The 19,429-nt window shown below is 38.1% G+C and overlaps 1 protein-coding gene across 1 annotated transcript in view; it reads left to right on the top strand.

The window, feature by feature from the left end:
* LOC135219308 (UBX domain-containing protein 6-like) overlaps positions 1–19,429 on the top strand; it is a 159,713-nt gene that overhangs the window by 126,184 nt on the left and 14,100 nt on the right. The window contains exons 5-6 of the mRNA XM_064255967.1: positions 865–1,068; positions 8,015–8,214. Of these exons, the coding sequence (XP_064112037.1) occupies positions 865–1,068; positions 8,015–8,214 (404 nt within the window). The remainder of the gene's footprint in view (positions 1–864; positions 1,069–8,014; positions 8,215–19,429) is intronic.

Raw genomic sequence — 19,429 nt, 5'->3', positions numbered from 1 at the left:
TCTTATATGTCCTAGATTTTGAAATACTGGTCAGTTGTTTCTTAGAATACTGTTATTCAGAAAACTGATCAAAGGTGGCAAAATTCCAATTGGTTAATAGTACGTACCTCACACCAAAAGTAAGTCTATTCTAATGTTAAGATCAAGGGTTTGTTTCATATATGAACAAATGACAAGTTTTTAATAAAGTATTTTTCATAACTAACAAACCTGAGGTCTTAACATACTAAGGCCCACCTTTCACCACCCCTCTAACAACTAACCTGGGTTGGAAGAATGACTAACAGGGTCACGAATTAAAGAGGGGTATGTGGGTGGCTTCACATGACTCATGACCAAGCACAGATACCAATAGTCCCTTGTGTGCACAATTTTTTAGCTTTACCGGTTTCCAGCTGGCATTTATTTATCCTTATGTTAAGACCTCAGGTTTGTTAGTTATGAAAAATACAAATTGATTAAAAATTTGTCATTTTTGACCCAAATGATGGTTTTTCTACCCTTATATGCTTGTTACATGTCCTTTTTGTGGTTGTTGAAAGGGAGAAGGCTAAAAGGTTCTAGAATTGCTGTATTGTCTGAAAAAGTCTGTGTTAAGAAGGTCCCCCGCACGGAATGAAATGGTCGTGTACTAAAAAAAAATGGCAGCATAGATAGTCTTCATTTCATTATTAAAAAGATAAACTTGTAAAGTCTAAATTCAGGAATATCTTGACTCATGTAATTATTTTGGCATTTTTCCCACAAACATCAGCATCTGTGTTTCAAGAATATTGGCTGTTACTTTCATAGCATATTTTGACTAAAGTGTAAAGAAAACTTGCTTGAAATATTTACAGTATACTGACTTCCTCTTTATTGCAGGTGAATATATGCATAGAAACACTCAGTAAATATATAGAAAATATCTTATCAAATCCCACGGAGGAAAAATTCCGCAAGATTCGCATTAGTAATAAAGCATTTCAGGAGAGAATAGAACCAATAGATGGCACAAAGGAGTTCTTAGAAGCTGCTGGGTTCTCTATAACAGAGCTTCCTTTTAATGACACTACAGAGAAATTTTGGGTAAGTTTGTTCGTGATACTGTTTTTCCTTATCTATTTAGTTATTATGTTTTAATTTTTAATTTTGTAAGGGTAATGACTGGAACACCGAATTTCACTTGTTCATCATCATCATTATCATTAACATTATTATGTCTGTGAAAATCATGATGGATGTAGATGTTTAATGAATCCTCTCCACTCTCTTTTGTCTTGTGCACTTTTAGCCTGAAATTCTATTTTGTCTTGAATTTCACCTTTCCCCTCTCCATGATTTTTTTTGTTTTTGTTCTGTAATTGACATTTCTAATACCTTCATGATTAACTGCTGCTCTTCCCTTCTCATCACTTGCTCAGTCAATCTTGGCCTTGAGATCTGACTGTTTTTTCAACCTTGAGACATCAAAACATGCAGCAGTGTTCATGATTTGTAATATTTTCCTAATGTACTTTAGTCTTGAGTTGTTTTTTGTTGTCAAATGCCTTCAAAATCCCCTCCTTGTTTTAAGAAGTACAAGCTGTATATACACTTTGTGGGTTTCTACTCTTTGTACAGTGAGACTAATTATTTGGCCACTGATTGTTTGGAAGATCCTATTATTTGGCAAAATATGTAAGTGGGTGTGTTCCAAACATGTTTAGATTATTGAGAACAAATTCTAGGTTGTTAGAAGGAAAAGTAAAGTCTTTAGAGTGAGAACAAGGTGGTGGATCAGTCTCTCCCAGGAGATCTGGGTAGCCACCCTCCTGTGTCTGATAGAGATGAAATCTAAAATGAAACTGATTTCACCCATATGGAACTCAATGCAAAGTCCCTTTCTTTGGACTTGAAGATGCAGTGAGCCGATTGTAGTTATTAGTATGTGGCATGGTTTCCTTTTGCATTGCTGCTGTATTCCTGATTCTCTATTTCCTCTGCTTCCAAAACATTCTGTTCAGCCATTGAGGAAGGTATATCACTCCTATCACCAGACAAGCTTCTGTGGGATTCATGGCCACACAATCCTACAGCAGCAGCACCTGTTATCTGACAGCTGATCCTAACTAGTTCTTGAAAAACCGCTAGGTGAAACCTGAACATTTCACTGCACTTCGATCTAGAATGAGAATGCCACCTATTCCTCCAAGCAGGCGGTTCCCGTTAAGCTGTGGGTCCATTATTAATATTTCCACAGCTGTCAACTGCAGTCGTTGGGGATCTTGACCTTGAACTTCCAGCCCAGTGGCAAACCACAACTTCATTATTGTTCGGCCTATCAGAAGAATGAACTCCCTCATTTAATGGAGAAACTTCCAATACTTTATTATTCTATTTTTTGATGGGAGCATTGTTGTCTTTTCTCATCTTGAACGGCCTTACAGGAGAGACTGGAACCTGCTCACCAGAATTAGTAAGCTGATGAATTCCCACCGCACATTCTCGACACACTCTTGAAGAATCCCCAAATGTCTTTTCCGTCACTGTTACAACTACACTCACAGCAGCTTCCACCCCAACATCCACAGATTTATTCGCCCATGATGGCGTATTAGAATGACGGCCGTCATTCTTTGTTTCAGTGCTAACAACTACTTTCTGGGCTTTCTTTTTAACAAGGATGTGACAAGTCCTGGCTCAAAACTTAAGAAATTAATCTTCTCCTCTTGGCATGAGGATCAGCCACAGTCCCTTATCCTCCATTGTAATTTCTTTGATTGGAGCATGCACTGACGTCATCGAAACTTGTGATGATGCTGAACTAGAAGAGGAAGAAGAACAAGAAAAAGTAGATGCGCATCTTTTCTTCTTGTTTGTATTATCAATTTTCTCTTCAAACGCTTGCAATTTCTTCACAAAAGTGTGTGCCATCGAATCCGAAAGCATAGTTGTATTCGCAGCCACTGAAGACGCAAGGTTGGAAGGAGGCTGTGACATTATGACGGTCACCATGTTGGATTTTGATGTCACTGAGGGGTCCAGGCCATGACATCATCATGCTTGATGGAAAACACGGGGTTGATGTTGGTACCCCTGCGGGAACCGCAAAGTGAGATCCAAAATGCTGTGGTGTTGGTATCATATGTGTCGCTACAGGTGTTTTGGTGTTCACCCCCATAAATTGTGTGCTCATCCGGGGCTGAAACATACGACAAAGATGGTGATAAGATGGCGATCCTCTCCCCCTCCCCTTGGGGAAGGAAGAAGCTTAATTAGGTACAAAACATCCCAAAACCCCTCCTGATGATTCCAAAAATTAATCATTGGATGAACCCAATGGGGTATGGGAAGCATTTAGCATAGGCAGAGAAACACAGATCAGCATCACAATTATGCAGAACAAAAGAAGATGAAGGCACTTCGTCATCCAAAGATGGAAGCATCTCCTTTTTCCTGTACTGACCCTTCTCATAAAACTTTTTCCTCTGTTCCACTAGCCAAAAATGACATACAGACCAATGATTAGTAATTGTGCATACATTTTCTCTACACCTACTACATGTTGGGTGTGGATCCATTGACACCGATGTTAAAAATGTCAAATAAGGAAACTGCTGATATTCGGGCATTTCCTGGTTTTCTGCAAGATCCCAAAGAAACCTTAGTAAGGGAGGTAAAATGATCCATGATATCCAGATACCCATATAAACCTATAAACTCCCGTTATTATCCTGCTGGTAAATGCCATCCTCATCCCTCTTGTCAGAGGTCTAGTGAATAACATTTTTATTGTGTACTTTTTCCTCAAGTTAAAATAGCTATATTGCATCTCTTCCTTAAGAATTACAGGCAGTCTCCAATTAATAACCTGATCACCAGAATTATTATGGTAATAAATGGCATTTATAATGCCATAAGTGCTGATAAACTGCCTACTGATGCCAATAAACTGCTTTCCCGTCGCTGATAAACTGCCTATTGATGCCAATAAACCACTTACTGGCGCCAAAAATCGCTTACCTGATAAGCGGGAACTTTCAGTACTAAATTTTACTCTGACTGTTTCTGAGTTCTAGCTTAGATTTAACATCCAAGATGCTATTTACTGTATGTACAGGTGGCCCGCGGTTACTGTCACCATTGGTTAGCAGAGTTTTGGTTTTACGGCGCTTGTTAAATATACTATTCATAACTGGGTTTTGCACTAGGTAGAGTTTATAGTGCCATTGTCTGGTTATCGGTTTCTTAGGCTAGGTGCGGAGACCACTTCATAAAATACAAACATAACGAATATGCATGTTTTCCTCTGCTCTTTTAAAAGGTTATCCTTTACTTCGCAGGGTCCCAATAATACTGTATGTAGCCTTCCATTGCTATTTGTGTTATAAATACAAACAAAACTGATCATGTTTTAGTTTGGAAAAATCAGACGAGGGTGGAGGTAAGATTATTTTGCTGTACAGTAGTACCTCGAGATACGAAATTAATCCCGTTCCGAGGCGCCTTTCGTATCATGAGGTTTTCGTATCTTGGACCATATTTTACATGTAAACAAAAAATGGCTAATCCGTTCCAAGCCCTCCAAAAACACCCCAGTAAATTTCATAATAAAGGTAAATTGACCTATAAACAATGAAATACTACAACAATTTGCGGACCATTTCAATACGTAACTTAATAATAAAAATGGAAAAAACCTGTAATAAAGTATATTAGTGTTATAAAGAAATTATTTATTAAAGTAAACGTAAAATGTGGGAAGCTTACCTTTCGAGTGAGGCTATCTCCGGAAAGTGGCGGCAGAGGAGGAGTAGGACAAACAGCAGATACGTACACTTAACTTTACGAAACACATAAAAAATGTCAGAAAACAAACTAAACTTTACAAAACACATTAACAAAACTGTAACACTTAACTTTACACAAAAAACTTAAATAAAATTTATTTTGTCCTTTTTTTTTAGTTTTTACATTTCTTTTTACTTTTTTATACTTTACGTAATTTCAATTTCTTCACCACCGAATGGATGCCAGTCCGTTTACGGAATTTTTCGAACCACCCATTAGAAGCCTTGAACTCTGGGTTGCCGTTGATATCCCCTCTCCGCCGTCGTCTTCGGCTTGGGCAATCAAATTGCCAGAAACCAAAATAGCGCTGGCCGTCTGGGCGATTGCCGTCTTGGTTATCGTATGCCATCGATGTCTTTGTCCTCGATCCACAAGAAGCAGCCTTTCCATTTCATTATGCCCCCCCCACAAAAAAAAAAAAAAATGGCTCCTCTTGTTGGACCAAAATAGTCACGCCCTTGGAAGTGTAGCTGCTTTGATGGCTTCTTTCTGCTTAGGATGGTGCCTATCGTCGACGGATTTCGGCCGTATTCTTAGCAATCACACTCAACACAAGCCAGCTTCATACTTTTTTATTATCTCCATCTTTGTCTCCATAGAAAGCATGCTCTTCTTTCTGTGAACTTCAGCAACTTTCTTGGACCCATGGGACCATATGTACTGTACGTAATTAGTTAGTTATATAGTATGTATACTAATTAGGTTCTCACAACACGATAAAGTAGCACAACGAAATCACTAACGAATTTACGATACTAAACGAAATCGTTGGCACTGAACGAATGCTGCACCTGCGTGCGATAAAAAGCTTCGGGTGCGAAGTGGCCGAGCGAAGGCACTCCACCTCGTAAGATGCATGATAGGAGGGATGCTGTCCAATAGGAGAAAAGGATCTCATGGCTTGGCTAGCATCAGGAAACAATGGGAGAGCAGGAGGATGGTGGTGAGTCTACTAGAACTAAGATGGCGGCGCAAGTTTCAAAATTGTTATCGGGCGAATGTCAGACTTTCAGAAACCTTTCGTATCTTGAAAACTTTTCGTATGTAGAGCAGTAAAATTTTTCGTGTCAGCTTTCGTATCTCGAGTTTTTTGTAAGTTGAGCCTTTCGTATCTCGAGGTACCACTGTATTTCATTGTTTATTGGTTAATTTAGCTTTATTATAAAATTTACTGGGGTGTTTTTGGAGGGCTTGGAACGAATTAGGCCATTTACATGTAAAATGCGGTTCAAGATACGGAAAACTCAGGTTACGAAGGCCGCCTCGGAACGGATTAATTTCGTATCCTGAGGTACCACTGTACTATATTTTCTTGCCAATATTTTTTCTTATACGAAATAAAGGTATAATGCAAAAATATTAATGTCCTGTTTTACTTAATTACTGTCATTTTTAACATAACTACGTTAATTGTTTACTATCGTATGATGGCTGAAATGCAAGCAAAACATCGTTTTTATCAATATAGTTCGGTTGTTGTGCAAAACAACTGTTATCATTCAGTTGTTTATGGCTGCATTGTTTACTCAACGATAGTAACTGCTGACAATATTTCTATCATTCTCATTTGCTTTTTTAGCTGATTTAACTAGAAGATGGGGGAAACATTAGCAGTCTGGAAAAAGGTCTCTATCTCTATCTCTCATCTCCTCTCTCTCTCTCTCTCTCTCTCTCTCTCCTCTCTCGCTGCTCTTCTCCTCGCTCTCATATTAGGCCATAGAATGACCGAGTAAGTTTCATTGAATCTGACATTAAAAATTTATTATCATCAGGCAGACCATAGTAAATTATTAGGCAAATGAAATTCCTCATTTTCATTAAAGAGTTATTACATATTAGGGCAAATTAGGCATTGTTAGCAAGTCTAGGGCACTGTAAGGTAGATTTTGATGCCCATAGACTTGAATTTTGGTTAGAGGTGAATTTGGCTTAGGGTCGGGCCCCCAGGAACAGAACCCCTGTCCTTAACCGGGGTCTGCCTATATGTACGTGGTTGTGGTATTATGGAGGAGTTATGGAGTTCCATTTGACAACGTATGTGTGTGGAGAGAGAGAGAGAGAGAGAGAGAGAGAGAGAGAGAGAGAGAGAGAGAGAGAGAGAGAGAGAGAGGGTGTAATTGTTGTATGGATAGTTAACTACTGAATTGGCTGTTATTGAGTGCTGGTGCAGCTGGAGGGGTTAGCTATTAGAGTTCTGTGTTTTTAGTTAGTTTTTGGTCAGTCTTTGGTGAGAGCTGGTGAAGATAAGTAGTGTCGGCAGCAGTCTTGAAAGAATTGAAAGTCAGTTGAGTTATGTTATTGATTTTTTGTTTGTTTTGTTCAGTTTGATATTGTTGCTTAAGAGTGGTTGTGCCTGTATTGTTAGCTTTGTTGTGCTATGAGGTTGTTATTGAGTTTCATGTGAGTTCCTGTTGGATTAAATGTGAGTCGTTATAGTTGAGGGTTGTTGTTGGTGGGGAGCTGTTGTGGTTTCATGGTGTGGTTCTGAGTTGTTGAGGGCTGTTGTGATTTCTTGGTGGTGTTAGTGGGTGTGTGTGTTGGTTTGTTGTATTATTTTTGTGTTAGTGATTGTTTGTGCAGTGGTCTTTTGTTGTGTTTGTGTTCCTTGTTTGTTGTGGCTTGTGGTTGTGGTCCTTGGTTGTTTGCTGCATTGTTGAGTTGTGGTTGTGTTCCTTGGTTGTTTTTGTATTGTTGTTGACATGTGGGGTTGTGGTCCTTGGTTGTTGGTTGTGGGGTTGTGGTTCTTGGGTGTTGGTGGTGTCTCAGCTACCTCGACCAGCAGACAGCTCAGCCATAGCCTGGAGTATCTGGAGTTGGGTAAGTACATGTGTTTGTTTTTTTTGTTCTGTGTTTAGGTATAGGTCAATTGTCCTGCTTGTATTCTGTAGTGTAAAGAGGGAAGTGTGACTGAGGGTGGGTTTGGCAGCTGGAGTGATTAGGTTTGTGTGGGGGGGGGGGGGATTTGCCTGGCAGTTTTTAAGCTTGTGATCCCGCCACATTATCATGGAATGATGTGCAATGCAGGCTGGCATTGCAAAGATCATACCAGAAGTTGCAACCTCCTTCTTTCAAGAGAATTATGATGTCCAGGAAGATTTTTGAGTTTTTAGGACTTAAGGACAAAAGATTATTAGAAAATTTTGCAAATTTAAACCTTCCATCACTATTAGAAAGGGTGTTATTTATGACATTTTCTTTACAGGTGTTTCCAGAAGAGAAACTCAATGACCTTAGTACTTTGGAACAACTGCGAGATGCTTTGGTTAGTGCTGAACCAATACGCCCACAACTTGACCGAGGTGTGAGAGTTCTTCTGCCAGCTGAAGCAGCTACACAGATAGACTTACCTCCAGAATTTTTCAATATGACCACAGATGAATTGAAACGGGAAATGCAAAACAGGTATGGCTGTTATACTGAGGAAGGCTAAAAAAATTCAAATCTAGTGATGTTTCCAAAGCATGCTGTTTAAAGCTTAGTACTGTAAATATAGTAAATCATGGTATATTGTATTTATGAAAGTTTTAGGCATATTTTTTGTAATGATATTTCATTGTTTAAGTTTAGCCAAAGTAATTACAGTACAGGCAGTCCCTGGGTTACAATGGAGATCCGTTTCTATGGCTTCTTGTAAGTAAAAATTTGTTTTAAGTCTAAACCATAATAATTGTAAAAATATTAAAGCCCAGGGCCTTATGCAAAGTAGAGAAATCATGAATATGATAATTGGCAGCAAATACAGTACATAACATTGAAAGATTTATAAAAATAAAAAAGTGAAGAATTCCAGCCTAACACTGCCCAGCCCGGCATCCTAACTTCAGAGTTTATGGTGTATGTTGAAGCAAGATTTTTTATGAATCTTTTTTAATAGCATCATAAGATTGGAACAGCATAGGTCGAGACCATCGTTAACCAGGAACTTCCTGTACTGTCGGTAAAGTCACTCTTATTCAAATGAATATTAAATGATAGTGGATTAAGATAATGAATCTCTAAATTAGTATTATTTGGGATGAATCCTACCTACTGTTAAAGATAGCTTATATCTCTGTGCAGATAGGCAAGTTGGTATTCAAACAAAAGAAGATCAAATGCATGACCTAGAGGATAGTCTAGTACACTTGTTTTCCACCAGGTGTGTTTCGGATGTTTTAGCTTCTCAGGATTCTCCTTGGTGCCATTGTGTACAGGTGGTCATTGTTATTTCATGGTTGTACATTTATTTTTTCTTAGGAGGTCTTCCACCTGAATCAAGGCTAAGAATGTTTGGTTTTGTAGGGATGATTAGTATGGAGGTAGACACACTGTGCTGGCTGCAGGGGTTTGAAGTGTGATCTTTAGATGTGAGGAATGTAGGGATTCAAGGACTTATGCTTAAGTTTGTTAGTATAGGAAAGAAGGGAAGCAGGTAGATTGCAAAAGCAACTATTTATGTCAGATCATAAACCTGTCATTTCTTTCCCTTCTCTAGGTCCTTCATAAGTAGTTTTCCTTACTCAGTCCGTGTCTTGTTTACTAGCACTGAAAATTCCTCTTTAACTCTGCCTTCTGTTCCCCTTTCGGTTCAGGAAAGTGTATTGAGAAGTTATTCATTCATATACAAAACAAACCATCGGTCTTAACATTATGATAAATCTTCTAGCACCAGCTGGAATACGGTAAAATCTTACTATAATGGGCGTTATGTCTGTCTGTCCATCCATCTGTCATTCAATCACGGCCAAATGGCTGGTCCGATGAGCATGGAACTTAGCAGGGTTATAGTGGGGACCCCTAAGATGGTTTATGATGGAGTTTCATCCTACCCCCCTCCCCCCTCCAAAGGGGATGGAGGTGAGAAGGGATTCCCTGAAATGGAACTGGTTCTGCCTGTGAAACGGGGCTGGTTATGCCTGTAGACTTAGTTACTTTACGAATTTATCATACATAATTTCTGTATACATGACTTATCATTTGGAAAAGATTACCATAGGGTAAACATCAATGATATCAAAGAGAGTTGAGTTTGAGAGAATGAGAAGGAGAGTAAGTGAGAGAGAGTAGACAGGGTGTTAGGGAGAAGTAAAAGGAAAAAAGACAGGGAGGGTTAGAGGGAAAGAGAGGGAGACAGAAAAGAGTGGGTGTTTGAGAGAGAGAGAGAGAGAGTTGATATTAGTAAGAAGAAAGAGGGAAAGAGACAGTGATGGTTGGAGAGAGAAAGGAGCAAGAGGCAGAGGATGAGAGAGTGAGAGAGAGTAGAGGGGAGAGAAAGGAGCAAGAGGGAGAGGATGAGAGAGTGAGAGAGAGTAGAGGGGAGTGTTAGGTAGGAGAAAGATGGAAGAAGTGAGAGAAGAAAGAGGGAAAGAGACAGATGGTTGGAGAGAGAAAGGAGCAAGAGAGAGAGAGAGCAAATTTAAAAGTTGTCATTCAGAGTTATTCCAAGCAGAGCAGCTAGTTAATAAAATTGTGTATGCAAGGAACTGTTGACATCTGTGCTCGATCACAAGCTATGTGGGAACTCCCACAATCCCTTTGGCATCCTGTAATTGTGTCAGTTACTTTCTTAACGCCTTTAAAAGAGGATGTGCTTTGCCCTCTGCACTTTTTAAAGCCAGTTTAGTTTGCCCACTTCTTCATTTCTTTCTGTATCCTCATTATAGTCAGAAAAAATTTATCTATATTTTTGGCAGGGAACCATTGGAGTTCCCCATAGTGTGATCATTTTTGTGTTCCCAAGTAAGACGTATGGTGTTGGTCCCTTGCCCATCTATATAGTCAGTTTAGGACTACCCTGCGACGGCTGGAAGAGTCCACTGCCAGGGAACTGGGTCAATTCTTGGGGCTGTGGGTCTGTGTACTCCATCATGTGCCACTCATTTTACTCACTCCAAGTCTTGTTTAATGAATTAGCCAAAAGATTGTATTGGGGTAAGCATAATTCTTTGTACTGTATTCAACTTCTGTTGTCATTGGCATCTAGTATTGAGGTTGTTAGCACTGTAGAACTAATTAAATAGGTTATTACTATTATAAAAGATTATTTTATCCAAACCTCTGAGCCTAACAACCGCTCTTCTCGGGCTGGTAATTAAATAGGTATAGACTCTGTTGTTAATAATAATGTGTGTGTCGTGAGTTGCATTTTTTTGTGATGTTATGGTGACTCAGTCAATTGTTCAACCAATCTCCTCTAAATCTATTTCTCATTCTAAATCCATCTTTCTTCTTGAAATGTGCCTGTTCATTCTTAATGTGCTGATTCTTTGGCTATCAGCAAGTGTCTTCCTTCTGCCTCTATTAATGTTTCTCTTTCCAATCCTACCATGGTTACAGAATTTTCTGCTGTTGTCAAGCTAGATATTGTTCTAGTTGCTTAGTCTGCTGCGACTCCTCTTCCCCCTCCTCTCGTGTTTCCTTGGGTGCCTGGTGGTGCTTTGTCTTCTTGTACTCAGCCAATTTGTGTCAACTCTGGTAAGCCTCTTTAGACTGCATTTCCCCCAGTCTCTCTTTCATCGCATCAGATTTGTTGCAGGTAGTTGGCTGCTGTCACCCCAGCTCCTTTGGTGGAAGATGAGTTTGAATCAGAGGAATCTCCATTGGTTTTTTTGGTGTGTGCTGGAGCATTGTGCCTCACTTTATCATCATTTAGTGTTTGAAGAAAGGGGCTCTGCAGAGAATAGGTCTCCTTATCTTTGAGTATTTCAGTGTCCATGAAGCTTTTTAACCCTCAGGAGCTGGGGTAATAAATCGATATGCAGCACCCCATGCCTGCGAAACTTTGAGGTCGGCAAATTTACGAAAAAACACACCAATGGAAGGAAGAAGATATACAAATGCACCTGGTGAAAGAAAAAAAATTCTCAAAAATTTTCCCTACCTTCCACGAGAAGTTGAAAATGACTTTACAACCCCTTGTGGGGCATTTTTTTACAAGACAATCATAAATTTTACCAACTTAATATATGTTTTTCTAATAAATAATTTTATATTATTTTGTAACATTGTAAAATTGTGTATCTCACACAGTAAGTTTATTTCAGTTGTACATGTTTTATCTAATATTTCTTTGCTCTTTTCTATGAAAAATGACATTTACAACTGATATACTATTGCAAAAGAAAAGAACAAAAACCAACAGCAACCCCTTGGCATACTGGTATTTTACTACGATGGGGTTAGGTTCCAAAAACCCATCGTTTGTTGGAAAAATTGTATCTCGAATATAGCCTAGCCTACGCTACCATCTTTACATACAGGGTAGCCTAGCCTACACTACACAGTATACGTACTTTGTACATATATGGCACACTACACAGTATACAGTGGTACCTCGACATACAAAAGGCTCAACTCTCAACTTACGAAAAACTCGAGATACGAAAGCAAATACAAAAAATTTTACAGCTCTACATATGAAAAGTTTTCAAGATACGAAAGGTTGTTGCTGTAAAGATTCGCCCGGACCACCGAGAACAATTTTAATACTCCCGCGCCGCCAACTGAGTAAACTCGCCACCATCCTCCCGCTCTCCCATTGGTTCCTGATGCTAGTCACCCCATAAGATCCTGCTCTCCTATTGGTCAGCATCTACCCCTTGTGTTTTAAGTATTCTATTGGTAAAAGGATGCTGTAAATTGAAAAACTTATTCACGCAATACATTCAATAAAAAAAAAACATGAGGTAAAGATAGAATAAAGAATAGAAATGAATGGTTATTATACTGTTTGGTAGTTTCAGTAGTTGAAGAGAGATAATGAAAATTTATGGCTTAATGTGTACTAGGAAAAGTGATTGCTTGGCGACCGTTCGATACTCGTAAGTGCTGGATGTAAACAAAAGTTTGGAAGCTTTTTTTTGTTTGTTTATTATAGTTAATGGTTACTTAATTATTTGAAATGAATACATGCAATACATTTAATAAAAAATTGTGAATTAGAATCATAAAATATCAAATAAATCAGACTGCTATCATCTAAGCCAAGAAATACGTATTTTTTAGAATTCTTCTTCTGTTTAATATTACGTTACATATGTTTCATTTGTCAGTAACTCGGTATCTCCATTAGGTAAAGATAGAATAAAGAATAGAAATGAATGGTTATTATGCTGTTTGGTAGTTTCATTAGTTGAAGAGAGATACTAATGAAAATTTATGGCTTACTGTGTCCTAGGAAAAGTGATTGCCTGGCGTTCGTTTGGTACTCGTAAGAGCTGAATGTAACACAATCGATTGGAAGGTTTTTTTGCTTGTTTTGTGTATTATAGTTAATGATTAATTAATAATTATTTGAAATGAGTACATACTGATTATTTATACATTTTATTGGCATATTCTAAGCTTTTAGCTTCTTAGGTTTAGATGTCAGAATCATAGACTAGGCTACAGTAGCAACTGCTAACATAGGCTAGGTTTATTGCTAAGGGACATATGCTCAAGTCTTAATATATGCAGTAAAAATGGAGTTGAACATTACATGCAGTTGAATATTACTCAAGCATGTACAGTATTTTGCCTTTTGGAGTCATATTTCTTCCGTCGATGGCGTTGTAACCTTAGAACATGTGTTGTAGGCCTGGAAATATAATTTACTGGGGTGTTTTTGGAGGGCTTGGAACGGATTAGCCATTTTACATGTAAAATGTGGTCCAAGATACGAAAACCTCATGATACGAAGGGCGCCTCGGAACAGATTAATTTCATATCTCGAGGTACTACTGTACATACTTTGTACATATATAGCATAGTAATTATAGATTTCAGCTAATTCTTTAGGTTCAATGTATATTGGATTGAATAATTCTGTACAAAAAGAAATTGAATAACATTAACAAGTTAGTGTAGCGTATACGATGATGATGATGATGATATCATTGTACGTATATTGTACATGTACAAATACAGTGGCCTAGTCTACAGTATACAGTGGGCTCCCCGTATTTGCATTCTCCGGATTCACGGACTCACTGATTTGCGGATTTCTCTCAGGACCATATCTACCCATTATTTGCGGGGGAATTCACCTATTCGTGGAGTTTTCCAATGATAAATAATCACTAATTAAGGGATTTTGACGAAGGAAAAATCTATTTCTGGGCAAGGGCCCGTGTCGCCCAGTGAAATGTCCCTTTAGCACACATTTCTAAGGTAAATTAATGCTAACATACCAGAGAAAAAGCTAAAATGGAAACACCAGAATATTCTGGCTTATTCACCTTATATATAAAGGTGTCGGTATGGTTTCTGGGGCGAGTGAAACCACTACCACGGGTCTCTTGCCATTTAGATTCATCCTTCTTCGAAATCCCTCTGACCAGAGAGGGGCCAATCCAAGGCCCACTCCCAGCTACAACTACTACTAGCGCCTCTGACGGTACCACTAGCGCCTCTAACGGCATCCTTGGAGTTAGCCCTCAAGCTTGGGCCCAAGGGTGGGGTTATAAGAGAAGGGTGGGATTTCACTGGGCGACACGAGCCCTTGCCCAGAAATAGATTTTTCCTTCATCAAAATCCCTTTTCTGGGCTCAGCCCGTGTCGCTACGTGAAATAGTACCAGAGAATTGGGCACAAGCTTGGAACAAAGGAGTACAATGACATATTGTAAGGAAAAATGAAAAACAATTAAGGTTAATTAGTATAATCTAAAATCAACTTATGAACTAGAAATAATTATACTGAAGGCTTAAGAGTAAACATAGTAACTTAACATTAACCTTAAAATTAAATACAATATAACAGACTGTGTGAGTAATCCTAAAATAAAAACAAGGAAACATCACAACTATGTACAACATGTGGCATCCAAGGCATGACAAAGGCTACATGGTGGCAGAGGCACGGGAAGAATGTCAGTGAGGCAGGTAGAAAGGAGATCTAGATATAAGCTACTTATTACTACTTAGGCAGTGTAAGGTGAAACCGTGTTTCCCGCTGCCACTGCTGGAAATTTAAGTGCTTCTAAGGACTTGAGGTAGTGACGTTTGAACACTGTCGGAGATTTCCAGCCTGTATACTTTTTCAGATCATCAAATTCATATGCTGAAAGTAATTAACTGAGGTAGCTACTGCCCTAATGTCATGTACCCGGGGGAAAGATTCTGGGTGTGCTTGTTTAATGAAATATAATATTTGTTGTCTAATTCCTTTTAAGGAAATAGTGCCACCTTTTTCCCTCATGAACAAAAGGCCTGAAGATCTTAAGGCCGTTCTAGCAAGGTATGCTCTTAGGGCAGTAACTGGACATAAGGATGGGTCCTGAGGAAGTGGGAGAATTTTCCACGGGGCCCACCTAACCAGTGGGTCCTCATTTTTAGCTAAAAATTGACGATCTGGAGAAAGTAAGACTTCTCCTGAAGGGAGAAACTCTATATGACCTGAGTCTCTAGATAGAGTCGACAGTTCAGATACCCTGGCTCTGACGCTAGATTAAAGGAACAATGTTTTCCTCAGAGGGGTAAGAAGTCACATGAATCATTATCAGTGTCTGAGGCCAGTTTGAGAACATCATTTAAGAACCATGACACAGACTTAGGCCTCTCTGATGGCCTGAGTCTAGCACAGGCTCTAGGGATAGATGAAAAATAAGAGTCTGTTAGATCTATTTTGAAACCAAACTGAAGATTTTCTTTAGTGCCAATTTAGTAGTAGTGATAGTACTAGCTGCTAAACCTTTTTCAAATAGTGATCTAAAAAAGGAGATGGCCAGATTGGTTGTCATGGTTTGAGATTCAGACTTCCTCAGAAAAATAGCTAGTTTTTTAACTGCTGAGTCATACTGACGAAGGGTTGACTCTCGTTTATCCGATTCTAAGAATAGGATGTTTTGAGAGTCAATGTTGGCATCCCTTTTTGCCGCAAACTTCATGAAGTCCATAAAGTTAGGGTTTTCTGAATTCCTGAGGAAGCGTACACAGTCTTTGTTTATACTAGTTGGGATAATCTGGGATTGGGAATCCGTTGAGGTCGGAGTCCCAACTCCAATAGTAGTGGGAACCAATTGCTCTTGGGCCAATTGGGGGCTATTAGAGCAATGCGGCCCTTGAACGTTCTGAGTTTGTTCAGAACCTTCAAAAGAAGATTCACTGGAGGAAAGATGTAAATCTTCTTCCATTGATTCCAGTCTATAGCCATGGCGTCCGTGGCATAAGCCAGAGGGTCCAGGTTGGGAGCCACGTAGCAAGGGAGTTTGTGATTCGATTCTGTGGTGAAGAGATCCACCTGAAGCCCTGGGACTTGCTGACAGATCCAATTGAATGACTGCTTGTCCAGGGACCACTCCGATTCTAGTGGGACTGAGCGAGATAGCGCATCCGCTATCACATTCCTTACTCCCGCTAGGTGTGTGGCGGACAGGTGCCATTTGTTCTTGGCTGCCAGAGAAAATATGGCTATCATGACATGGTTCACATGGCTTGACTTGGAGCCTCCCCTGTTGATGCAGTGTACAACTATAATCAAGTACCCACCCACCTCCCCTCAGGGGACAGTGGCACTAGAAAATCTGAATAGAAAATGGGAATGGTTCCTGATACCCGCCTCCCAGCGGCGGGAATGGGTACTAACCACCTGGCCGACCACTGCGTGTGTCGCAAGTTTTGAAATTCTGTCGGACTTTGGAGAATACAGCTATATATATATCTGCCAGGTAAGTATAAACAAACTATATTGTATCATAACAATATCATTATTATAAATACTGTAAAGTTAAAAAAAGTCTAGTAGTAATCCTTTGGGTGTCTAGAGTATGTAAAGATATAATAAGGTTTTATACAGTGTACAGGTAGCTGTAGTGTTCAAGTTACGATAATTTGCCTTACGATAATCCGATTTTATGAGAGACCAAATTACAATAGCCTAACTTAACTTTATCCCATCTAGTTACATTAGTCCAAAAACAGCAAAAGAGAATGATAAAGGTATGGTTTTAACGTTATACTCGTTGCGTAAACGTGTACAGCCATGAACAACTGAACGAGAAACAACTTTTTTTCTAAGTACAACCAAATTGGATAACAACATCCATTTGGCTTGTATTACAATCATCGTACTATAATACACTATTACATTAGTTGTTATAAATGACGTTATGTAGAATAGGACTGAGATATCTTAATGTAATAACCTTATTTGCTATAGATCAAAGATCAATATAGATTAATTGGGAAATACACTGATAAATTTAAACCTAATTATAGCTGAAGCTGAGGAAACTGTTCAAGCTGCTAATGACCATTATCTTGCATCAACAATCGGGGTAAAACTCCAGTAAACATATGCCATCAAACACAACAGTAGATAAAATTGAGATAAAGTAATTTTAATAAAAACTACTGTGCTTGAAAGAACACATTTTACTGTTGGTTTCACGCCGATATAAGATAAATAACGTAAAGTACGTATTACGATAGTATAAAGGAAAATTGCAAACATAATCACGTAATTTTTTTTACTCAATAAGCATGCCACCAACATAATCTGTTAATGAAAAAAAAATTAGTTCACAATCAGAACGAGACATATTCAAGTCATATATCCACCTAAAAACATGTCATATAAGGAAAAATTACATTGTCTCATATTAAGTCAAGTATGTAGATAATCGTTCATGCTAACTAGAAGCAAGAAAATTCGCTCAGAATTGCTTTAAATATGGTGAAACTAACTCGTATTTGCCATCAGCTAATTTTCAAACCAAAACATTGGCTGCTCCACGGAATACTGGCTTAGATTTACCGTAGTATTTTATAATACAATAATATGAGAATACATACAATATTATTGGACACAGTGAAGTACTGTATTAACTGTTTAAAAGATTTATGGAAAAGATGCATATTTACTTTTTCTTCTGTGCATATGTTAAATTTGTCACTATGTCATCTATGTAACAGTGGCATCTGGAGCTCGTACGGTCGTACCTCAATTTTTTGCTCGAGTAATGAAGCAAAAAATTGACTGAGTTGCACAGTTATATTTAGTACTTCTATCCCATGGAAAAACAAATAAATTGCAGTGTTGCAAAGTCGAATGTATGCAAGTTTTATCTTAAAATCAATTTATGCAACAATTGTAAATATAATTTGTTATAAAAACTTGATTCAGTGATATAAATTAAAATTTTATTATTCAGGCGCAACTGAACAACCTTTTGTCTTCATCATGTGAAGGGCTATTACAAAGACTTTAAATGGACATGTGTACTGCCACTGTATCATATTTATGTATAAAAATTTAAAAATACCCTGTAGTACATTTTTCATACACATTTTAAACATAAATGCATGAAAACTTATAACAAAAATCTGAAGTTTCATTAACAAAATGAGTTATAATTAGCTCCCAAATTAATAAAATATAATCCCGTGAAGCCTTTGTAAATGCATTTTTCGGAATAGCAGTGGACAAGAACAAACATGAAAAAATATTCTCAGATAACTTGGAGGGCAGTTACAAAAGCTGCCTTAATTTGTATCATATTTATGTACAAAAATAAAAATACCCTGTACGTAATATATTTTCATAAACATTTTAAACATAAAAGCATGAACATCTATAAAGTTGACACATCGATCACTAAATTTGCACTTTTTTTAATTATATTTCTGGAAGAGCGGCAGGTGGCGGTTCACAAGAACGAACGCGAAATAACATCCCTTTCGATAATGTGAAGGGCAGTTTCCAAAGCTGCCTTTGTATCATATTTTTGTGCAGAAATAAAAATACCCTATACATAATACATTTTCATTCACCTTTTAAACATAAAAGCATGAACATTTATAAAATCGACATATCGATCGCTAAATTTGCCCCTTTTTTAACTATATTTTCGGAAGAGCGGCTGGTGGCAGCTCACAAGAACAAACTTGAAAAAACATCCTCTTTGATAACATGAAGGGCAGTTTCAAAAGCTGCCTTTTTATCATATTTCTGTGCAGAAATAAAAATACCCTATACATAATACATTTTCATACACATTTTAAACATAAAAGTATAAACATTTATAAATCGACACATCCATAGCTAAAGTTGCACTTATTAAACTCGATGTTTTCGGCATAGAACAGCGTCAGAGGCATATATTTTACCCTAATACCTATGTAATAACTCAATAAAATGTTTTAATATCATTTGCATAACCTTTATGGTCTGAACGGTATTTCTGCAAATGTATGTAATCGTTAGACATAACGGCACTAGTGGCGCTGTTAACCGAAAATTGTTCTGTAAAAGTACCTTAAAATACTTTGTTTTTTAATGAATATTTTTTATGACAGCCGTAAAACCGATTTGCCGCTAAGCGATTGCGCTGTTTACTGCGGTCCGCCTGTATTTGGTGTACACTAATTAGTGTAGGCAAGAAAAATAAGAAAATTAATAACTGCCAATCCAAAAAATTGTCTATTTTGGTGAGGTTTTGTTTACATTTCTTTCGTCTGGGAGTGTTGTCAGTGCTGGCAGCTCGGACCATCCTTGCTTACGTCACAAAACATCGAACAGGCCTTATCTCTCGGTGGTCTTGGTTTAGTTCGCCATATTTAAGTTTTATTTAGCTGTATTTAACTCAGTCCTGAGCGAATTGCCTTGCTTCTAGTTAGCATAAAAAATCTAGATACTTTTATTTATATGAGAAAAGGTA

This window comes from Macrobrachium nipponense, chromosome 1 (assembly GCF_015104395.2).
Source record: "Macrobrachium nipponense isolate FS-2020 chromosome 1, ASM1510439v2, whole genome shotgun sequence".
In the NCBI taxonomy this organism is placed as follows: domain Eukaryota; kingdom Metazoa; phylum Arthropoda; class Malacostraca; order Decapoda; family Palaemonidae; genus Macrobrachium; species Macrobrachium nipponense.
This window is presented reverse-complemented; position numbering and strand designations above follow the sequence as displayed.